Source organism: Pristiophorus japonicus, chromosome 13, assembly GCF_044704955.1.
Source record: "Pristiophorus japonicus isolate sPriJap1 chromosome 13, sPriJap1.hap1, whole genome shotgun sequence".
Classification (NCBI taxonomy): domain Eukaryota; kingdom Metazoa; phylum Chordata; class Chondrichthyes; family Pristiophoridae; genus Pristiophorus; species Pristiophorus japonicus.
The window spans coordinates 28,871,520-28,889,056 of record NC_091989.1 but is presented as its reverse complement, the minus strand read 5'-3'; the positions used below and the strand labels follow the sequence as shown (position 1 = coordinate 28,889,056).

The 17,537-nt window shown below is 51.5% G+C and overlaps 1 protein-coding gene across 1 annotated transcript in view; it reads right to left on the bottom strand.

Moving 5' to 3' along the window:
* Positions 1–16,555, bottom strand: part of kcp (kielin cysteine rich BMP regulator) — a 370,984-nt gene extending 354,429 nt beyond the window's left edge. Inside the window, exon 1 of the mRNA XM_070897288.1 lies at positions 16,505–16,555. Within this exon, the coding sequence (XP_070753389.1) occupies positions 16,505–16,550 (46 nt within the window). The 5' untranslated portion in view covers positions 16,551–16,555. The remainder of the gene's footprint in view (positions 1–16,504) is intronic.
* Positions 16,556–17,537: the final 982 nt, after the last annotated feature.

The following is a 17,537-nucleotide window of genomic DNA, read 5'->3' as shown; positions in this document are numbered from 1 at the left end:
GATCTAATGTCATGGAGGAAATTCCAGGCTGAGACCGAGGAGTTGGGAGTTGTGGGGGGGGGCATTGGGGGGGGGGGGGGGGTGGGAGGGGGGGGTGGAGGCATGTGAGTGGGTTGGTACCCTGTCCAATTGCACCTGATTAGCATATATCTGAGGAACTAACACGCTGAGCAGATCAAAGGAAAGAGGGTGGGAAAATCTGGATCAGGGCCTTCAATGGGAACGGTGTTACTGGTTTGGCATAATTTCCTCATCTTCTTAGTGATTGTTTCCTTACAGACAGGATCATGAAGGGAAGTGCACAGCAAGGTGTGATCTTATTTATAAATGGGAGGGTGGAATGAAGCACCTATAACCCCTTCACTATGCTGCAGTCTCCAAAGATAGGAGTTTGAGCCTCCAGCTTTCAAAGGGGCGACAGCCACTTTCAGGCAGGCTTCAGTCCTTAGAACAAGCCACCTGTGAATGGGCACCCCCCTGGGATCAGCACACTCATCACATGCAGGGGATAGAGTCTGGGCCTTTCCTCAGGGAGAGAGGGAAGGAGGGAAGAACGAGAGAGAAAAAGAAAGAGAGAGAAAGAGAAAGAGAGAAAGAGAGAGAGATAGATAGATAGATAGAGAAATAGATAGATAGATAGTAGATAGATAGATAAATAGATAGATAGTAGATAGATAGATAGTAGAGAGATAGATAGAGAGATAGATAGTAGATAGATAGATAGAGAGATAGAGAGATAGATAGTAGATAGATAGATAGATAGATAGATAGATAGATAAAGTAGGCTTGAGGCTGCTCAGGTTCGGTGTAAAATTAATGCTCAGTATTTCCCTCCAGCTTGCTACAAGCAGCTGTGCATTGCCTGGAGAATTGGCCGCTCTGTGGTTTAGAAAATTCCTGATCCAGACATGATTTTGATTGAGGCTGAACATTTCTTGGCAATGACTGTGAGCCTGGCCCTCAGTTTCCTAACAAAGACATTAGAAACTGTTCAATTCTCAGAGAGTCGAGGACAGTTACTCTGGGTTGTAACAGCTCCTACACGGGGCCCAATCCCATTCCACTTGGGCTGACTTGCCCTTCTTTATGCCATGGGCAGTGAGGTCAATGACAGCCTTGATTACTGCCCAGCTCAAGCTGAGCTCAGGTAATTTAACACAGACCAGGGATCAAACAGAGGCGTTGTTGTGTGCTGGTCCAGTAACACACCATTTATTCCGCACTGTTCAGGCTTCTTGGGTTGCTATGGCCGCTGTATGCTGCTAAGCACAATGGGTAAAATGTCGTCATTCAGGGAACACTGACAGTGCTAAACCTCACACTCGTTGCATGTGTGGAGTGTGGGCATTTGGATCTCTTTAGGTTTGAAGTTGAGTCGGGAGTGTATCCCTGTTGCAATGCAGGGAATCGCATTGCAATTAGCCTCAGCGTTCCCAGAACTAGTTTCCCCAGCCTTAATGCAGCGCTAACACTTCAGAACCAACTCAAACCCAAAAGACATCTCACAACATCACAGTGTTTGATGGGGCAGTGTAGAGGGAGCTTTACTCTGTAACTAACCTGTGCTGTGGTTATCCTGGGAGTGTTTGATGCGACACTGTAGTGACAGCTTTACTCTGTGCCTAGCCCATGCTGTACCTGCCTGTAATGTCAGCATCTGTGAGTATGCTCACAGGTTTGTAGAGTGGTCGAACATTTTAAAAAAAAGGGACATTTAAGTGTCTGGAGTGTCCCCCAGATCGGGGGGGGCACTTGATCTAATGTTTATTTTGTTCCCCCCAAGAGTTGTAGAGCGGTCAAGGGGATCGTTCAGCCCGACTGCCTGTCTCTCTTCCGCGCTTACATTTGAGCCGGGGTGTCCCTGGAGATGGAGCACGCGGTGTCCACCGGTATGCTCGCGGCCTTCCGCGAGAGGTGGGCACCGGAGGGACTGGAGTGCATTATCACCCCTGGCAACCAAATTTTAATTTGATTTTACATGTTTTAAAGTTTAATTTGTTTTAATTGCCGGGTTTTTAGTGCCCCCCTCCCCTTTTATAGGGGGCACTTGTAAAATATATAATTTTAATGCCCCCCAAAAAATTTAACAAAAAACAAAAACACAAAAAAACCCAAAAAATATAAAAAAAAGAGGGCAGTTAAAAGTGTCTGGAGTGTCCCCCAGATCGGGGGGGGGCACTTGATCTGATGTTTATTTTGTTCCCCCAAAAGAGTTGTAGAGTGGTCGAGGGGGTCGTTCATCCCGACTGCCTGTCTCTCTTCCGCGCTTACATTCGAGCCGGGGTGTCCCTGGAGATGGAGCACGCGGTGTCCACCGGTATGCTCGCAGCCTTCCGCGAGAGGTGGGCGCCGGAGGGACTGGAGTGCATCATCACCCCCGGGAACAGAATTTTAATTTGATTGGCAAAGTCCCCAGTTAATTTCTAAATTTATGGGTTCTAGTGCCCTTGCCAAAAGGGGGCACTTGGTTTTAGTTTAAAATAGTTGTAGAGCTTAGTCAATCACGTGATGGTCACAAGACTCAATAAAACCCCAGCCAGTCGGTTCCAGGGGATCCATGATGACGCAGGTGGTTGTGAGCCTGGTGCCAGAGGGAGAGCCGGAAGAGAAGCTGCCATTAAACTAACAGAGTTGCTTGGAGAGTGGAGGAGAGCAAGGGCTGCCACAGAATTGGAGAGAGGGGAAAAGAACAAGTTGTAGAACAACAACACCATCAGCTGTGTGGAAGGAGGGAGAGCCATTTTCTATCGACATGTGGGTTTTTGGTGCACTGTCCAAAAAGACTTTGTTTTGTAGTTGGGGGGGAGGAAAGAGGATTAACAAGAAGGCTGGAACATCGTTGGGGGGGGGGGGGGGTTGTAAGTGTGTGGGGTTCTTGTGTTCAACTAGGCCCCACACACCACTAAAAACACCCCTCCCCCATTGCCTGGCCCAGGACAGCTCGAGCTGCCTAGCTGAAGCCGAATTTCTTCCCTGATTTAAACATTTTAAAAACCTGGTGGAGAACTGTGCCTGGCTGGTTCCAGCCATCCCGGGTGAAGGCATCTTCTCCCTCCACCAGAAGACCTGCTGATTAAGACTTTGTGTTTACCATCGGAGAGTGCACCCCAGCGAGCACGCACCCAACACTGTGAGGGGTGACCCTGACCTCACAGCCTGCCACCCTCTCCTCCCTATCTCTCTCTGTCTCTCCTCCCTCTCTCTGAGAGGCACCTCTTTCTTTTTAAAAAAATCAATTAAAACTACTGAGCAGAGAGAAAAGACCCCTCCCCCAATTGTTAGCAAGCAGGGGAGAGGTATGCCTCATTAAGAGCTCCCTCTGCTCATTTAACGATGCCATTAAGACCTTTAGGCCTGTGACATTGGGGTGTGTGTAGCCCTTAAAGAGACCCTGTTATGGAGAGTCTACCTTCGCCGGTGGCGGTGCCAGCCCTGACTTATACGTGCCTGGCCGCAAAGGCCATGGCGGCTCCTGCTGCCCTGCCACCATTCAAGTTAATTACTAAAAAACATGGGATAAAGAGCTAAACTCACCCCAACATGACCATACAGGAGTGTGTGAGGGCAATGGCTAGGGTTTCCGGCCCCTTGGCCACTGTCGCCGCCTCCAAAATGTACGGGAAGGCTGTGAGGTAGCCAAGACTGTCCAGCCTGAGCCTCCCGGGGATGGGGAAGAAGACCTGCCTGTTGTGGGGGCCGCCAAAAGAAAATATCGCCGCCGGGCCGAGCGCCCTTGGGACTGAGGCGGGCGAGGCCAAAGAGGCCGAGTGCGCCCAGTCAAACTTTGGCTCCCCCGGGATCTGCTCGACCTGGCAGAGAACATTTCCCAGGAAACCCCGCCCGCTGGGTCGAAGGGTGGTGGCGGGGAGGGTGGGGAACCCCTATCTCCGTCCCTGACGTTGGCGCCGGGTGTGTTGGAGGTACTGGAGAGGTTTTTCTCCCCGGTTTCTCCGTGCACCCCGGTGCCTGGAGTGGGGAGGGTTCCCTTTCCGCTGCCGCTTCCCAACCTGGCACCCCAGGAGGAGCCCAGGGAGGACTCCTCTGCCGTCGATCCTGGGGTGGGATCGTGACAGAGGTAGGGCCGGATGGTGCGGCCGGGCTGTTTGCCGCACCCTGTGTGGTTGATGGACTGGCCGCTAGTGGTGACCTCCCGGAGGAGGATGGGGGCTCGGTGGTGGGCGCGGGAGAGGATTTAGAGTCCATCGCCAGTGAGGCGGTGGATCTCCTCGTGCCCGTCGCGGAGTCCCCCTCATTCCTGCCAAGGAATTCTGGGATTTTATGGCGGAATGCCAGGGTCTCCGCAAGAAAGTCCAGCTGGCACTGGACAAATGGTCCGAGCCGGCGTTGCTCATCAGGCCCGTCTGCGCCGCCGTCAAAACCATGGGCGCGGACAGGGCCATATCCAAAATCGACAATCTTGAGCTGCGCCGGCTCAAAATGTTCCTCGCTGGGTTGTTGAGGGAGAGGAGGTCATTGCACAACTCCGCTCCCTCCCCAAAGTAGGGTTAAGTAGAGGTTGCACTATGCTCTTGTCATGAAGATAACCATAGCCAGCCTCAACATCAACAGCGGCAGAGAGGCGCGCCGCAGATTTAATAATTTTTCACTCCTAAATGAGGGGAAATATGCGGTGTGCTTTCTGCAAGAAACTCACACCGTTCCAGGAGACGAGGCCACGTGGCTCCTGGAATGGCAAGGAGAGGTCCGCATGAGCCACCTCACCGCCACTTCTAGTGGGGTGGCTACCTTGCTGGCCCCACATTTTCAGCCGGAGATCTTGCCAAACCGCTTGCTCCATGTCACTGTTCGCCTGGGGGACGTACCGCTCTATTTAATAAACATGTATGGTCCTCAGCCTGGTCCGCAGTAAGTACGCTTCTTCAAAGAAGTGTCCATTCTTCTAGGCTCCATCGACGTCGATGACTGCATTGTCCTCGGGGTGGATTTTAACTGTACCCTCGGTGAGGGTACTGCTCCAGTGTCCCGCAGAGCATGATGGCGATGGAGAAGTTGAGGGACTTGGTCGGGTCCTTCGACTTGGTGGACGTCTGGCGAAATCTCCATCCCGACTCCAGCGCCTTCACTTGGGTGAGGCCTAGAAGAGGATGGTCCAGAATCGACCGCCTGTATATATCCCAGGCGTTCATCTCCTGTGTTCCGGCGGCTTCCATGCGGCCGGTGCGGTGCTCGGACCACCACCTGGTGTGGGCGGAGCTTGCTTCGGGTGGGGTCCGCATACTGGCATTTTAACAACCTGCTGCTGGAGGTCGAGCGGTTCCAGGATTCATTCCGTCGGTTCTGGTCCGACTGGAGAAGGAAGCAGTGGGCTTTCCCTCCTTGAGGTTACGGTGGGACGTGGGCAAGGCTCATGTCTGTCTCTTCTGTGAGGAGTACGCGAAGGGGTCGACCAAGAGGCGGGAGGCCAGGGTGGGTTGCCTGGAGAAGGTGGTGCTCGACCTGGAGTCCCGTCTCGGTCAAGTCGTCGAGGACCCGGCCCTGCGGAGGGTGTACGAAGAGAAGAAGGGCACGCTTAAGAACCTGCAGCTTGTCGGGTCCCGAGGTGCATTCGTGAGGCCGTGCATCCTTTTCCTCTGGGACCTGGATCGCGGCTCCCCCTTCTTCTACTCTCTGGAAAAAAGACGGGGGGGCCCGTAAGCAGCTCTTGACGCAGCTGGCCGATGACGGATCTCTGGTCTCGGATCTGGAGGGCATCAGTAACAGGGCCCGAGACTACTACGGGGCTCTGTTCTCTTCAGATCCATCCAGTGAGGAAACACGCAGAGTGTTGTGGAAGGACCTCCAGAGGTTAGCCGGAGGGCGGCGAAAAAATCTGCTAAGCCTGGCGGAGCTGACCGGTGCCCTCAACCAGCTCTCGAGGAGAAAGTCCCCGGGGCTGGATGGGCTGGCCATGGAGTTCCACAGGGCGTTCTGGGACGTCCTGGAGCGTGACGATGCACGGGTTTCGGGGGAAAGTTTGGCGACCGTGGAGATGCCCCTCTCTTGGCACAGGGCATTCATCGTCCTGCTGCCTAAGAAGGGAGATCTCTGCCTACTTAAGAACTGGTGCCCGGTCTCCCTCCTCAGCATGGATTACAACATTTTTGTCAGGGCCACGTCTGCTCGCCTTGGCGCTGTGCTGGACCACATGATCCATCCCAACCAGTGCTATACGGTCCCGGGCCGGACAATCCACGATAACATCCATCTGGTCCGGGACCTGATCCACCATTCCCAGAGGGCCGGTCACCTTCCTTTCCCTGGATCAGGAGAAGGCGTTCGACAGGGTGGATCACTAGTATCTTTTCGGGACTCTGCTCGCTTTCAAATTCAGGACGCATTTCGTCGCCCGGATCCAACTTTTGTACACCGCCATGGAGTGTCTGATTAAGATTAATGGGTCTTTGATGATGCCCCTTCGCTTTGGGAGAGGGGTGCGCCAGGGATGCCCCATGTCCTGCCAGTTATATGCCATATGCGTGGAGCCTTTCCTGCGCCTCTTGCAGAAGAGGTTGACAGGATTCGCTCTGCAAGAGCCGGGCGTGGGGGTTGTCCTCTCAGTTTACGCCAATGACGTGCTCCTCGTGGTCGAGGATCCCTAGGTCATTTATATCAAAAAGAGCAGTGGTCCTAATGTGGACCCCTGGGGAACACCACTGAATATTTCGCTTTAGTCTGAAAAACAACTGTTCACCACTAGTCTCTGCTTTCTGTCCCTTAGACAATTTTGTAACCACGCAGCCACTGTCCCTTTAATCCCATGGACTTTAATTTTGCTCACAAGCCTATTACGCGATACTTTGGCAAACGCCTTTTGAAAATCCATATACATATCTACCGCACTACCCTCATCAACCCTCTCCGTTACTTCATCAAAGAACGTGATCAACTTAACAAAGCCATGCTGACTTTCATTTGTTACCTAATACTTTTCTAAATGCCAATTCGTTTTGTCCCGATTTACTGATGCTAAAATTTCCCCCCCCCCCCCCACCACCGACGTTGGATTGTAGTTGCTGGATTTATCCCTCTCCCTTTTTTTAAACAGGGTGTAACATTTCCAATCCTCGGCACCAATCCCATATTCAAGGAGGATTGGAAGATTGTGGCCAGGGACTCCTCAATTTCCACCTTACTTCCCTCAGTAACCCAGGATGCTTCCCACCCAAACTGGATGATTTTTCTAGTTTGAGGAATTTTTAAGTAGCTCCTCTTTATTTGTATCCTGTCCAATATCACTACTGTCTCCTCCTTTACTGTGACATTGACAGCATCCTCTTCTCTCGTGAAGACAGATGCAATGTACTTATTTAGTACCTCGGCTTCAACAAGAAGATCTTCTTTTTGGTTGCTAATCACCCACCCTTCCTTTGACTACCCTTTATAAAAGACTTTTTGGGTTCCCTTTTATGTTGGCCGCTGATCTATGCTCAGACATTCTCTTTGTCCCTCTTGCTCTCTTTTTTTTTGATCTCCTGTCTATTTATATTCAGCTTGGTTCTCTACTGTATTATAAACCTTAATAGAGGGAGCTTTACTCTGTATCTAACCCCCTGTACCTACTCTGAGTGTGTTTGATAGGGTAGTGTAGAGGGAGATTTACTCTGTATCTAACCCCATGTACCTGCACTGGGTGTGTTTGATAGGGTAGTATAGAGGTAGATTTACTCTGTATCTAACCCCCTGTACCTGCCCTGGTTGTGTTTGATGGGGTAGTATAGAGGGAGATTTACTCTGTATCTAACCCCTTGTACCTGCCCTGGGAATGATTGATGGGGCAGTGTAGAGGGAGCTTTGCTCTGTATCTAATCAGTGCTGTACCTGCCCTGGGAGTGTTTGATGGGGCAGTGTAGTGGGAGCTTTGCTCTGTATCTAACCTCCTGTACCTGCCCTGGGTGAGTTTGATGGGGTAATGTAGTGGAAGCTTTGCTCTGTATCTAACCTGTGCTGTACCTGCCCTGGGAGTGTTTGATTGGGCAGTGTAGAGGGAGCTTTGCTCTGTATCTAACCCCCTGTATCTGCCCTGGGAGTGTTTGATGGGCAGTGTAGAGGGAGCTTTGCTCTGTATCTAACCCGTGCTGTACCTGCCCTGGGAGTGTATGTGGGGCAGTGTAGTGGGAGCTTTGCTCTGTTTCTAACCCGTGCTGTACCTGCCCTGGGAGTGTATGTGGGGCAGTGTAGTGGGAGCTTTGCTCTGTATCTAACCCGTGCTGTACCTGCCCTGGGAGTGATTGATGGGGCAGTGTAGAAAGTGCTGCATTGCACAGCACTGACATGTTTTTATTGGATTGTTCAATACACCGGGGATGTTGAACACACTCAATATATTTTTTAAGTAGTTCTCACTGCAAGTATTTGAACAGTTGATGTGGGCACCTGACCAAGACCCAGGCAGAGAGACAGAGTGAGACCGAGAGCCGTTCGTCACAGCAGAGAGATAAGCTATACCGAGTGACTGAGAGAATAGAGAAGAGATTCGCGAAGCACAGTCATTTCAAAACAATGAACACCTTCTGTACCCGAGAGTTTTCCACTGACAGACCTATATCCACCAGTACTGTACCCCAGTGGTATACAGCGACAGACCTGTACCCACCAGTACTGTACCCCAGTGTCATACAGCAACAGATCTGTACCCACCAGTTCTGTACCCTAGTGTTATACAATGACAGAGCTGTACCCACCAGTACTGTACCCTAGTGTTATACAGTGACAGACCTGTACCCACCAGTACTGTACCCTAGTATAATAGTGACAGACCTGTACCCACCAGTACTGTAGCCCCGTGTTATACAGTGACAGACCTGTACCCACCAGTACTGTACCCTAGTGTAATACAGTGACAGACTTGTACCCACCAGTACTGTACCCCAGTGTTATACAGTAACAGACCTATACCCACCAGTACTGTATCCCAGTGCTATACAGTGACAGACCTGTACCCACCATTACTGTACCTCAGTGTTATGCAGTGACAGACCTATACCCATCAGTACTGTACACCAGTGTTATACAGCAACAGACCTGTACCCACCAGTACTGTACATAAGAACATAAGAATTAGGAACAGGAGTAGGCCATCTAGCCCTTCGAGCCTGCTCGGCCACTCAACAAGATCATGGCTGATCTGGCCGTGGACTCAGCTCCACTTACCCGCCCGCTCCCCGTAACCCTTAATTCCCTTATTGGTTAAAAATCTATCTATCTGTGATTTGAATACATTCAATGAACTAGCCTCAACTGCTTCCCTGGGCAAAGAATTGCACAGATTCACAACCCTCTGGGAGAAGAAATTCCTTCTCAACTCGGTTTTAAATTGGCCCGCCCGTATTTTGAGGCTGCGCCCCCTAGTTCTAGTCTCCCCGACCAGTGGAAACAACCTCTCTGCCTCTATCTTGTCTATCCCTTTCATTATTTTAAATGTTTCTGTAAGATCACCCCTCATCCTTCTGAACTCCAACGAGTAAAGACCCAGTCTACTCACTCTATCATCATAAGGTAACCCCCTCATGTCCGGAATCAGCCTAGTGAATCGTCTTTGTACCCCCTCCAAAGCCAGTATATCCTTCCTTAAGTAAGGTGACCAAAACTGCACGCAGTACTCCAGGTGCGGCCTCACCAATACCCTGTACAGTTGCAGCAGGACCTCCCTGCTTTTGTACTCCATCCCTCTCGCAATGAAGGCCAACATTCCATTCGCCTTCCTGATTACCTGCTGCACCTGCAAACTAACTTTTTGGGATTCATGCACAAGGACCCCCAGGTCCCTCTGCACCGCAGCATGTTGTAATTTCTCCCCATTCAAATAATATTCCCTTTTACTGTTTTTTTTTTCCAAGGTGGATGACCTCACATTTTCCGACATTGTATTCCATCTGCCAAATCTTAGCCCATTCGCTTAACCTATCTAAATCTCTTTGCAGCCTCTCGGTGTCCTCTACACAACCCGCTTTCCCACTAATCTTTGTGGCATCTGCAAATTTTGTTACACTACACCCTGTCCCCTCTTCCAGGTCATCTATGTATATTGTAAACAGTTGTAATCCCAGCACCGATCCCTGTGGCACACCACTAACCACCGATTTCCAACCCGAAAAGGACCCATTTATCCCGACTCTCTGCTTTCTGTTAGTCAGCCAATTCTCGATCCATGCTAATACATTTCCTCTGACTCCGCGTACCTTTATCTTCTGCAGTAACATTTTGTGTGGCACCTTATCGAATGCCTTTTGGAAATCTAAATACACCACATCCATCGGTACACCTCTATCCACCATGCTCGTTATATCCGCAAAGATTTCCAGTAAATTAGTTAATCATGATTTCCCCTTTATGAATACATGTTGCGTCTGCTTGATTGCACTATTCCTATCTAGATGTCCTGCCATTTTTTCCTTAATGATAGCTTCAAGCATTTTCTCCACTACAGATGTTAAACTTACCGGCCTTTTGTCTGCCCCCTTTTTTAAACAGAGGCATTACATTAGCTGCTTTCCAATCCGATGGTACCTCCCCAGAGTCCAGAGAATTTTGGTAGATTATGGTACCCCAGTGTTATACAGCAACAGACCTGTACCCACCAGTACTGTACCCCAGTATTATACAGTGACAGACCTGTACCCACTAGTACTGTATCCCAGTGTTATACAGTGACAGACCTGTACCCACCAGTACTGTATCCCAGAGTTATACAGTGACAGACCTGTACCCCCCACCAGTACTGTACCCCAGTGTTATACAGTGACAGACCTGTACCCACCAGTACTGTACCCCAGTGTTATACAGTGACAGACTTGTACCCACCAGTACTGTACCCCAGTATTATACAGTGACAGACCTGTACCCACCAGTACTGTATCCCAGTGTTATACAGTGACAGACCTGTACCCATCAGTACTGTACCCCAGTATTATACAGCGACAGACCTGTACCCACCAGTACTGTACCCCAGTGTTATACAGTGACAGACCTGTACCCACCAGTACTGTATCCCAGTGTTATACAGTGACAGACCTGTATCCACCAGTACTGTGCCCCAGTGTTATACAGTGACAGACCTGTACCCACCAGTACTGTATCCCAGTGTTATACAGTGACAGACCTGTATCCACCAGTACTGTGCCCCAGTGTTATTCAGTGACAGACCTGTACCCACCAGTACTGTACCCCAGTGTTACACAGTGACAGACCTCAACCCATCAGTACTGTATCCCAGTGTTATACAGCGACAGACCTGTACCCACCAGTACTGTACCCCATTGTTATACAGTGACAGACCTGTACCCACCAGTACTGTACCCACCAGTACTGTATCCCAGTGTTATACAGTGACAGACCTGTATCCACCAGTACTGTGCCCCAGTGTTATACAGTGACAGACCTGTACCCACCAGTACTGTATCCCAGTGTTATACAGTGACAGACCTGTATCCACCAGTACTGTGCCCCAGTGTTATACAGTGACAGACCTGTACCCACCAGTACTGTACCCCAGTGTTACACAGTGACAGACCTCAACCCACCAGTACTGTACCCCAGTGTTACACAGTGACAGACCTGTACCCACCAGTACTGTACCCCAGTGTTATACAGTGACAGACCTGTATCCACCAGTACTGTGCCCCAGTGTTATACAGTGACAGACCTGTACCCACCAGTACTGTATCCCAGTGTTATACAGTGACAGACCTGTACCCACTAGTACTGCATCCCAGTGTTATACAGTGACAGACCTGTACCCACCAGTACTGTATCCCAGAGTTATACAGTGACAGACCTGTACCCCCCCCACCAGTACTGTACCCCAGTGTTATACAGTAACAGACCTGTACTCACCAGTACTGTACCCCAGTGTTATACAGACAGACCTGTACCCACCAGTACTGTACCTCAGTGTTACACAGTGACAGACCTGTACCCACCAGTACTGTACCCCAGTGTTATGCAGTGACAGACCTGTACCCACCAGTACTGTACCTCAGTGTTACACAGTGACAGACCTGTACCCACCAGTACTGTATCCCAGTGTTATACAGTGACAGACCTGTACCCACCAGTACTGTACCCCAGTGTTACACAGTGACAGACCTGTACCCACCAGTACTGTACCCCAGTGTTATACAGTGACAGACCTGTACCCACCAGTACTGTACCTCAGTGTTACACAGTGACAGACCTGTACCCACCAGTACTGTACCCCAGTGTTATACAATGACAGACCTGTACCCACCAGTACTGTACTGACTAAGGGCTAATCGAGAATCGAGGGGTCGCTCTTATCCACGGTTCAACTGGACACAGGATGAATTCTCAGCTCTCCCACCCTCACACTACTGAATGAGTCAGTCCCACATTGCGTCTGTCTGAGAGGCCCCGTACTCCTACTTTAGTTTGTTTTTCACCCGCAGGCTGCAGTTTGCGCCACTGATCTTTTAGTTCCTGATTACAGTTCGTTCGAATAAAAGAAAGGAGGCAAAGAGCGGCAGAGGCAACAAGTTAAACATAAAGAGACAAGCAGCGGAGACAGAAAGTAAATAGCAGAGGTCGGATTGAGTATCAGTCGAGAGTTACAGACATTGCTCAGCAAAAGAAGATTCTTTCATTGTCTTGTCCAGTGGAGCGGGTAGAGAGAGAAGCCCCTGGGACTTGTGGAAGGAGATCGAGAGGGAGAGAGACAGATAAGAGAGGCAGAGAGAGAGACAGGGACAAAGACTGACAGAGACAGGGACAGAGACTGATAGAGACAGGGACAGGCACAGAGACTGACAGGGACAGGGACAGGGACTGACAGAGACAGGGACAGAGACTGACAGGGACAGGGACAGGGACAGGAACAGAGACTGACAGGGACAGGGACAGGGACAGGGACAGGAACAGAGACTGACAGGGACAGGGACAGGGACAGGAACAGAGACTGACAGAGACAGGGACAGAGACTGACAGGGACAGGGACAAGGACAGGAACAGAGACTGACAGAGACAGGGACAGAGATTGACAGAGACAGGGACAGGGACAGAGACAGGCACAGAGACTGACAGGGACAGGGACAGAGACTGACAGACAGGGACAGGGACAGGAACAGAGACTGACAGGGACAGGGACAGGAACAGAGACTGACAGAGACTGACAGAGACAGAGACTGACAGGGACAGGGACAGGGACAGGGACAGAAACAGGCACAAAGACTGACAGAGACTGACAGAGACAGGGACAGAGACTGACAGGGACAGGGACAGGCACAGAGACTGACAGGGACAGGGACAGGGACTGACAGAGACAGGGCCAGGGACAGGAACAGAGACCGACAGGGACAGGGACAGGGACAGAGACTGACAGAGACTGACAGAGACAGGGACAGAGACTGACAGAGACAGGGACAGAGACTGACAGGGACAGGGACAGGCACAGAGACTGACAGAGACAGGCACAGAGACTGACAGAGACAGGGACAGAGACTGACAGAGACAGGGACGGGCACAGAGACTGACAGAGACAGGGACAGGGACAGGGACAGGAACAGAGACTGACAGAGACAGGGACAGAGACTGACAGGGACAGGGACAGGGACAGGAACAGAGACTGACAGGGACAGGGACAGGGACAGGGACAGGAACAGAGACTGACAGGGACAGGGACAGGGACAGGAACAGAGACTGACAGAGACAGGGACAGAGACTGACAGGGACAGGGACAAGGACAGGAACAGAGACTGACAGAGACAGGGACAGAGATTGACAGAGACAGGGACAGGGACAGAGACAGGCACAGAGACTGACAGGGACAGGGACAGAGACTGACAGACAGGGACAGGGACAGGAACAGAGACTGACAGGGACAGGGACAGGAACAGAGACTGACAGAGACTGACAGAGACAGAGACTGACAGGGACAGGGACAGGGACAGGGACAGAAACAGGCACAAAGACTGACAGAGACTGACAGAGACAGGGACAGAGACTGACAGGGACAGGGACAGGCACAGAGACTGACAGGGACAGGGACAGGGACTGACAGAGACAGGGACAGGGACAGGAACAGAGACCGACAGGGACAGGGACAGGGACAGAGACTGACAGAGACTGACAGAGACAGGGACAGAGACTGACAGAGACAGGGACAGGGACAGGAACAGAGACTGACAGGGACAGGGACAGGCACAGAGACTGACAGAGACAGGCACAGAGACTGACAGAGACAGGGACAGAGACTGACAGAGACAGGGACGGGCACAGAGACTGACAGAGACAGGGACAGGGACAGGGACAGGAACAGAGACTGACAGAGACAGGGACAGAGACTGACAGGGACAGGGACAGGGACAGGAACAGAGACTGACAGGGACAGGGACAGGGACAGGGACAGGAACAGAGACTGACAGGGACAGGGACAGGGACAGGAACAGAGACTGACAGAGACAGGGACAGAGACTGACAGGGACAGGGACAAGGACAGGAACAGAGACTGACAGAGACAGGGACAGAGATTGACAGAGACAGGGACAGGGACAGAGACAGGCACAGAGACTGACAGGGACAGGGACAGAGACTGACAGACAGGGACAGGGACAGGAACAGAGACTGACAGGGACAGGGACAGGAACAGAGACTGACAGAGACTGACAGAGACAGAGACTGACAGGGACAGGGACAGGGACAGGGACAGGAACAGAGACACAGAGACAGGGACAGAGACTGACAGAGACAGGGACTGACAGGGACAGGGACAGGGACAGGGACAGGAACAGAGACACAGAGACAGGGACAGAGACTGACAGAGACAGGGACAGGAACAGAGACTGACAGAGACAGGGACAGAGACTGACAGAGACTGACAGAGACAGAGACTGACAGGGACAGGGACAGGGACAGGGACAGGAACAGGAACAGAGACACAGAGACAGGGACAGAGACTGACAGAGACAGGGACAGGAACAGAGACTGACAGAGACAGGGACAGGAACAGAGACAGGGACAGAGACAGGGACAGAGACTGACAGAGACTGACAGAGACAGGGACAGGGACAGAGACAGGCACAGAGACTGACAGGGACAGGGACAGAGACAGAGACTGACAGGGACAGGGACAGGAACAGAGACTGACAGAGACAGGAACAGAGACTGACAGAGACTGACAGAGACAGAGACTGACAGGGACAGGGACAGGGACAGGGACAGGAACAGAGACACAGAGACAGGGACAGAGACTGACAGAGACAGGGACAGGAACAGAGACTGACAGAGACAGGGACAGAGACTGACAGAGACTGACAGAGACAGGGACAGGGACAGAGACAGGCACAGAGACTGACAGGGACAGGGACAGAGACTGACAGAGACAGGGACAGAGTCAGGGACAGGGACAGAGACTGACAGAGACAGAGACTGAGAGGAACAGAGACTGACAGAGACAGAGACAGAGACAGAGACAGAGACTGACCGAGACAGGGATAGAGTCAGGGACAGGGACAGAGACAGGCACAGAGACTGACAGAGACAGGGACAGGGACAGGGACAGAGTCAGGGACAGGGACAGGGACAGGGACAGGGACAGAGACAGAGACAGAGACTGAGAGGAACAGAGACAGGGACAGAGACTGACAGAGACAGAGACTGACAGGGACAGAGACTGACAGGGACAGAGACTGACAGGGACAGAGACAGAGACTGACAGAGACAGAGACAGGGACAGAGACAGGGACTGACAGAGACAGGGACAGAGACTGACAGAAACAGAGACTGACAGAGACAGGGGCAGAGACTGACAGGGACAGAGACAGAGACTGACAGAGAGAGTCTGCGCCTTTTAGGAGAGATGGGGAAACTGGGAAAATTACACAATCTGAAAATGTCTCTGAGGGTTCTGTAAGCGATACTGAACAACAGACCACTGGATACCGACTGAATCGAACTGGGGGAGGGGGCACTGACTAGAGTTATTCACACCTCCCTCAGAGAATAAATTCAACAGAACCATCCAAGAGATCTGGTCACAGACTCTCTGTCCAAACTGCGAGAGAGGCCGAGCCGAAATAGTACATTTGGAGATCAGTGCTCAGAATTTAATAGAAAAAGCTGGAAATGCACATCAGGTCAGAGAGAGAGAGAGAGAGAGATAAATATAGTGAAAGAGAATGAACGAGAGAAAGTGAAAGAGAAAGAGAGACAGAAAGATAGATACGGGCACGGAGAGACAGAGAGAGACAAAAAGAGAAATTAAAACGAGTGAGACATGGAGAGAGAGACACAGAAAGCGAGAGAAAGAGCAAGCGAGAGAATGAGAAAGAGAGAAAGAGAAAGAAAAAGAGAACATGAGAAAAGGAGAAAGTGAGAAAGAAAAAACGGAAAGGGACGGAGACACGGGAAGAGACAGACAGACATATAACACGAGGATAGAGATTTTCATCAGTGCTCAGATCCTGAGGTGAAGGGTTCAGTGACAGACCGTTCATCAAACAGGGACCCACCCGAAACGTTGCCCTGCTCTCCTTCAGATACCAAATGCACTTACCATTCTCCTGGTGGTAGTATGGCTGAGAGATCACGGCTGAGGTCATTCCGACCAGTGTCCACCACAGCAGAGGTGCCTGTACAACGGCACATAGTGTCAGCCAGCAACACATCCTGCAGACAACCAGGGAAACACAATGCTGCTGAGAGTGAAGACTCCTGGCCGACCCCAGCCTCTTCACCAGGGTCAAAGGTCGTCCACAGCTGGAGGGAGAGAGGCGCGGAGAAAGGGGGGGAGGTAGTGAGTGAGAGAGAGAAGGAAGATGAGAGTTCAGGAGGGAAAGTGAAAGAGGAAGGCAGGGGAGAGAGGGAAGTACAGAGAATAGGAAGGGAGGGAGGGAGGGGTGAAGGACAGAGGGAGAGAGGGAAGCAGAAAGGCAGAGAGAGAGAGGGGAAGGAGGGATATAGGGAGGGGGAAGTAGGAAGACCAGGGGGAAAGGGAAATGGAGGGAGAGAAGGATGGAGAGAGGGAGGAAAGGGGAGGGAGAGAAAGAGGGGGAGGGAGGCGAGAGGGAAAGCAGGGGGGGGGGAGCAAGGGACAAGGAGTTAGGAGGTTGGAGGGGGAGAGGACAGAAGTTAAAGGGGGATTGGAGGATAGTGCAAATGTGTTAGAGGGGAGAGGGAGGACAAGATGGAGGGAGGACAGGAGTTAGAGGGGGATGAATGGAGGGAAGGAAGGAGTTAGCAAGGGATGGAGAGAGGGAAGGTGTTAAGGGGATTGGAGGGAGAGAGAGAATGAGTTAAGGGGATTGGAGGGAGAGAGGGAAGGAGTTAGAGGGGCAAGGAGGGAAGGAGTTGGGGAAGGAAGGAGGGAAAGGAGTTAGAGAAGGAAGAAGGGAAGGAGTTAGAGAGTAAATGAGGAAGTAGTGAAGGAGTTAGAGAGGGAACGAGGGAAGGAGTTGGGGAGGGAAGGAGTTAGGGAGGGATAGAGTTAGAGGGGTGGAGAACGGCAGCGCACTGGCTCCGAGCGGCTCCCTGTAGCCGGTCTCCGGGTGTTGTGTGGGACCGCGACTTTAGTCTAGTGAGCCGGAGCC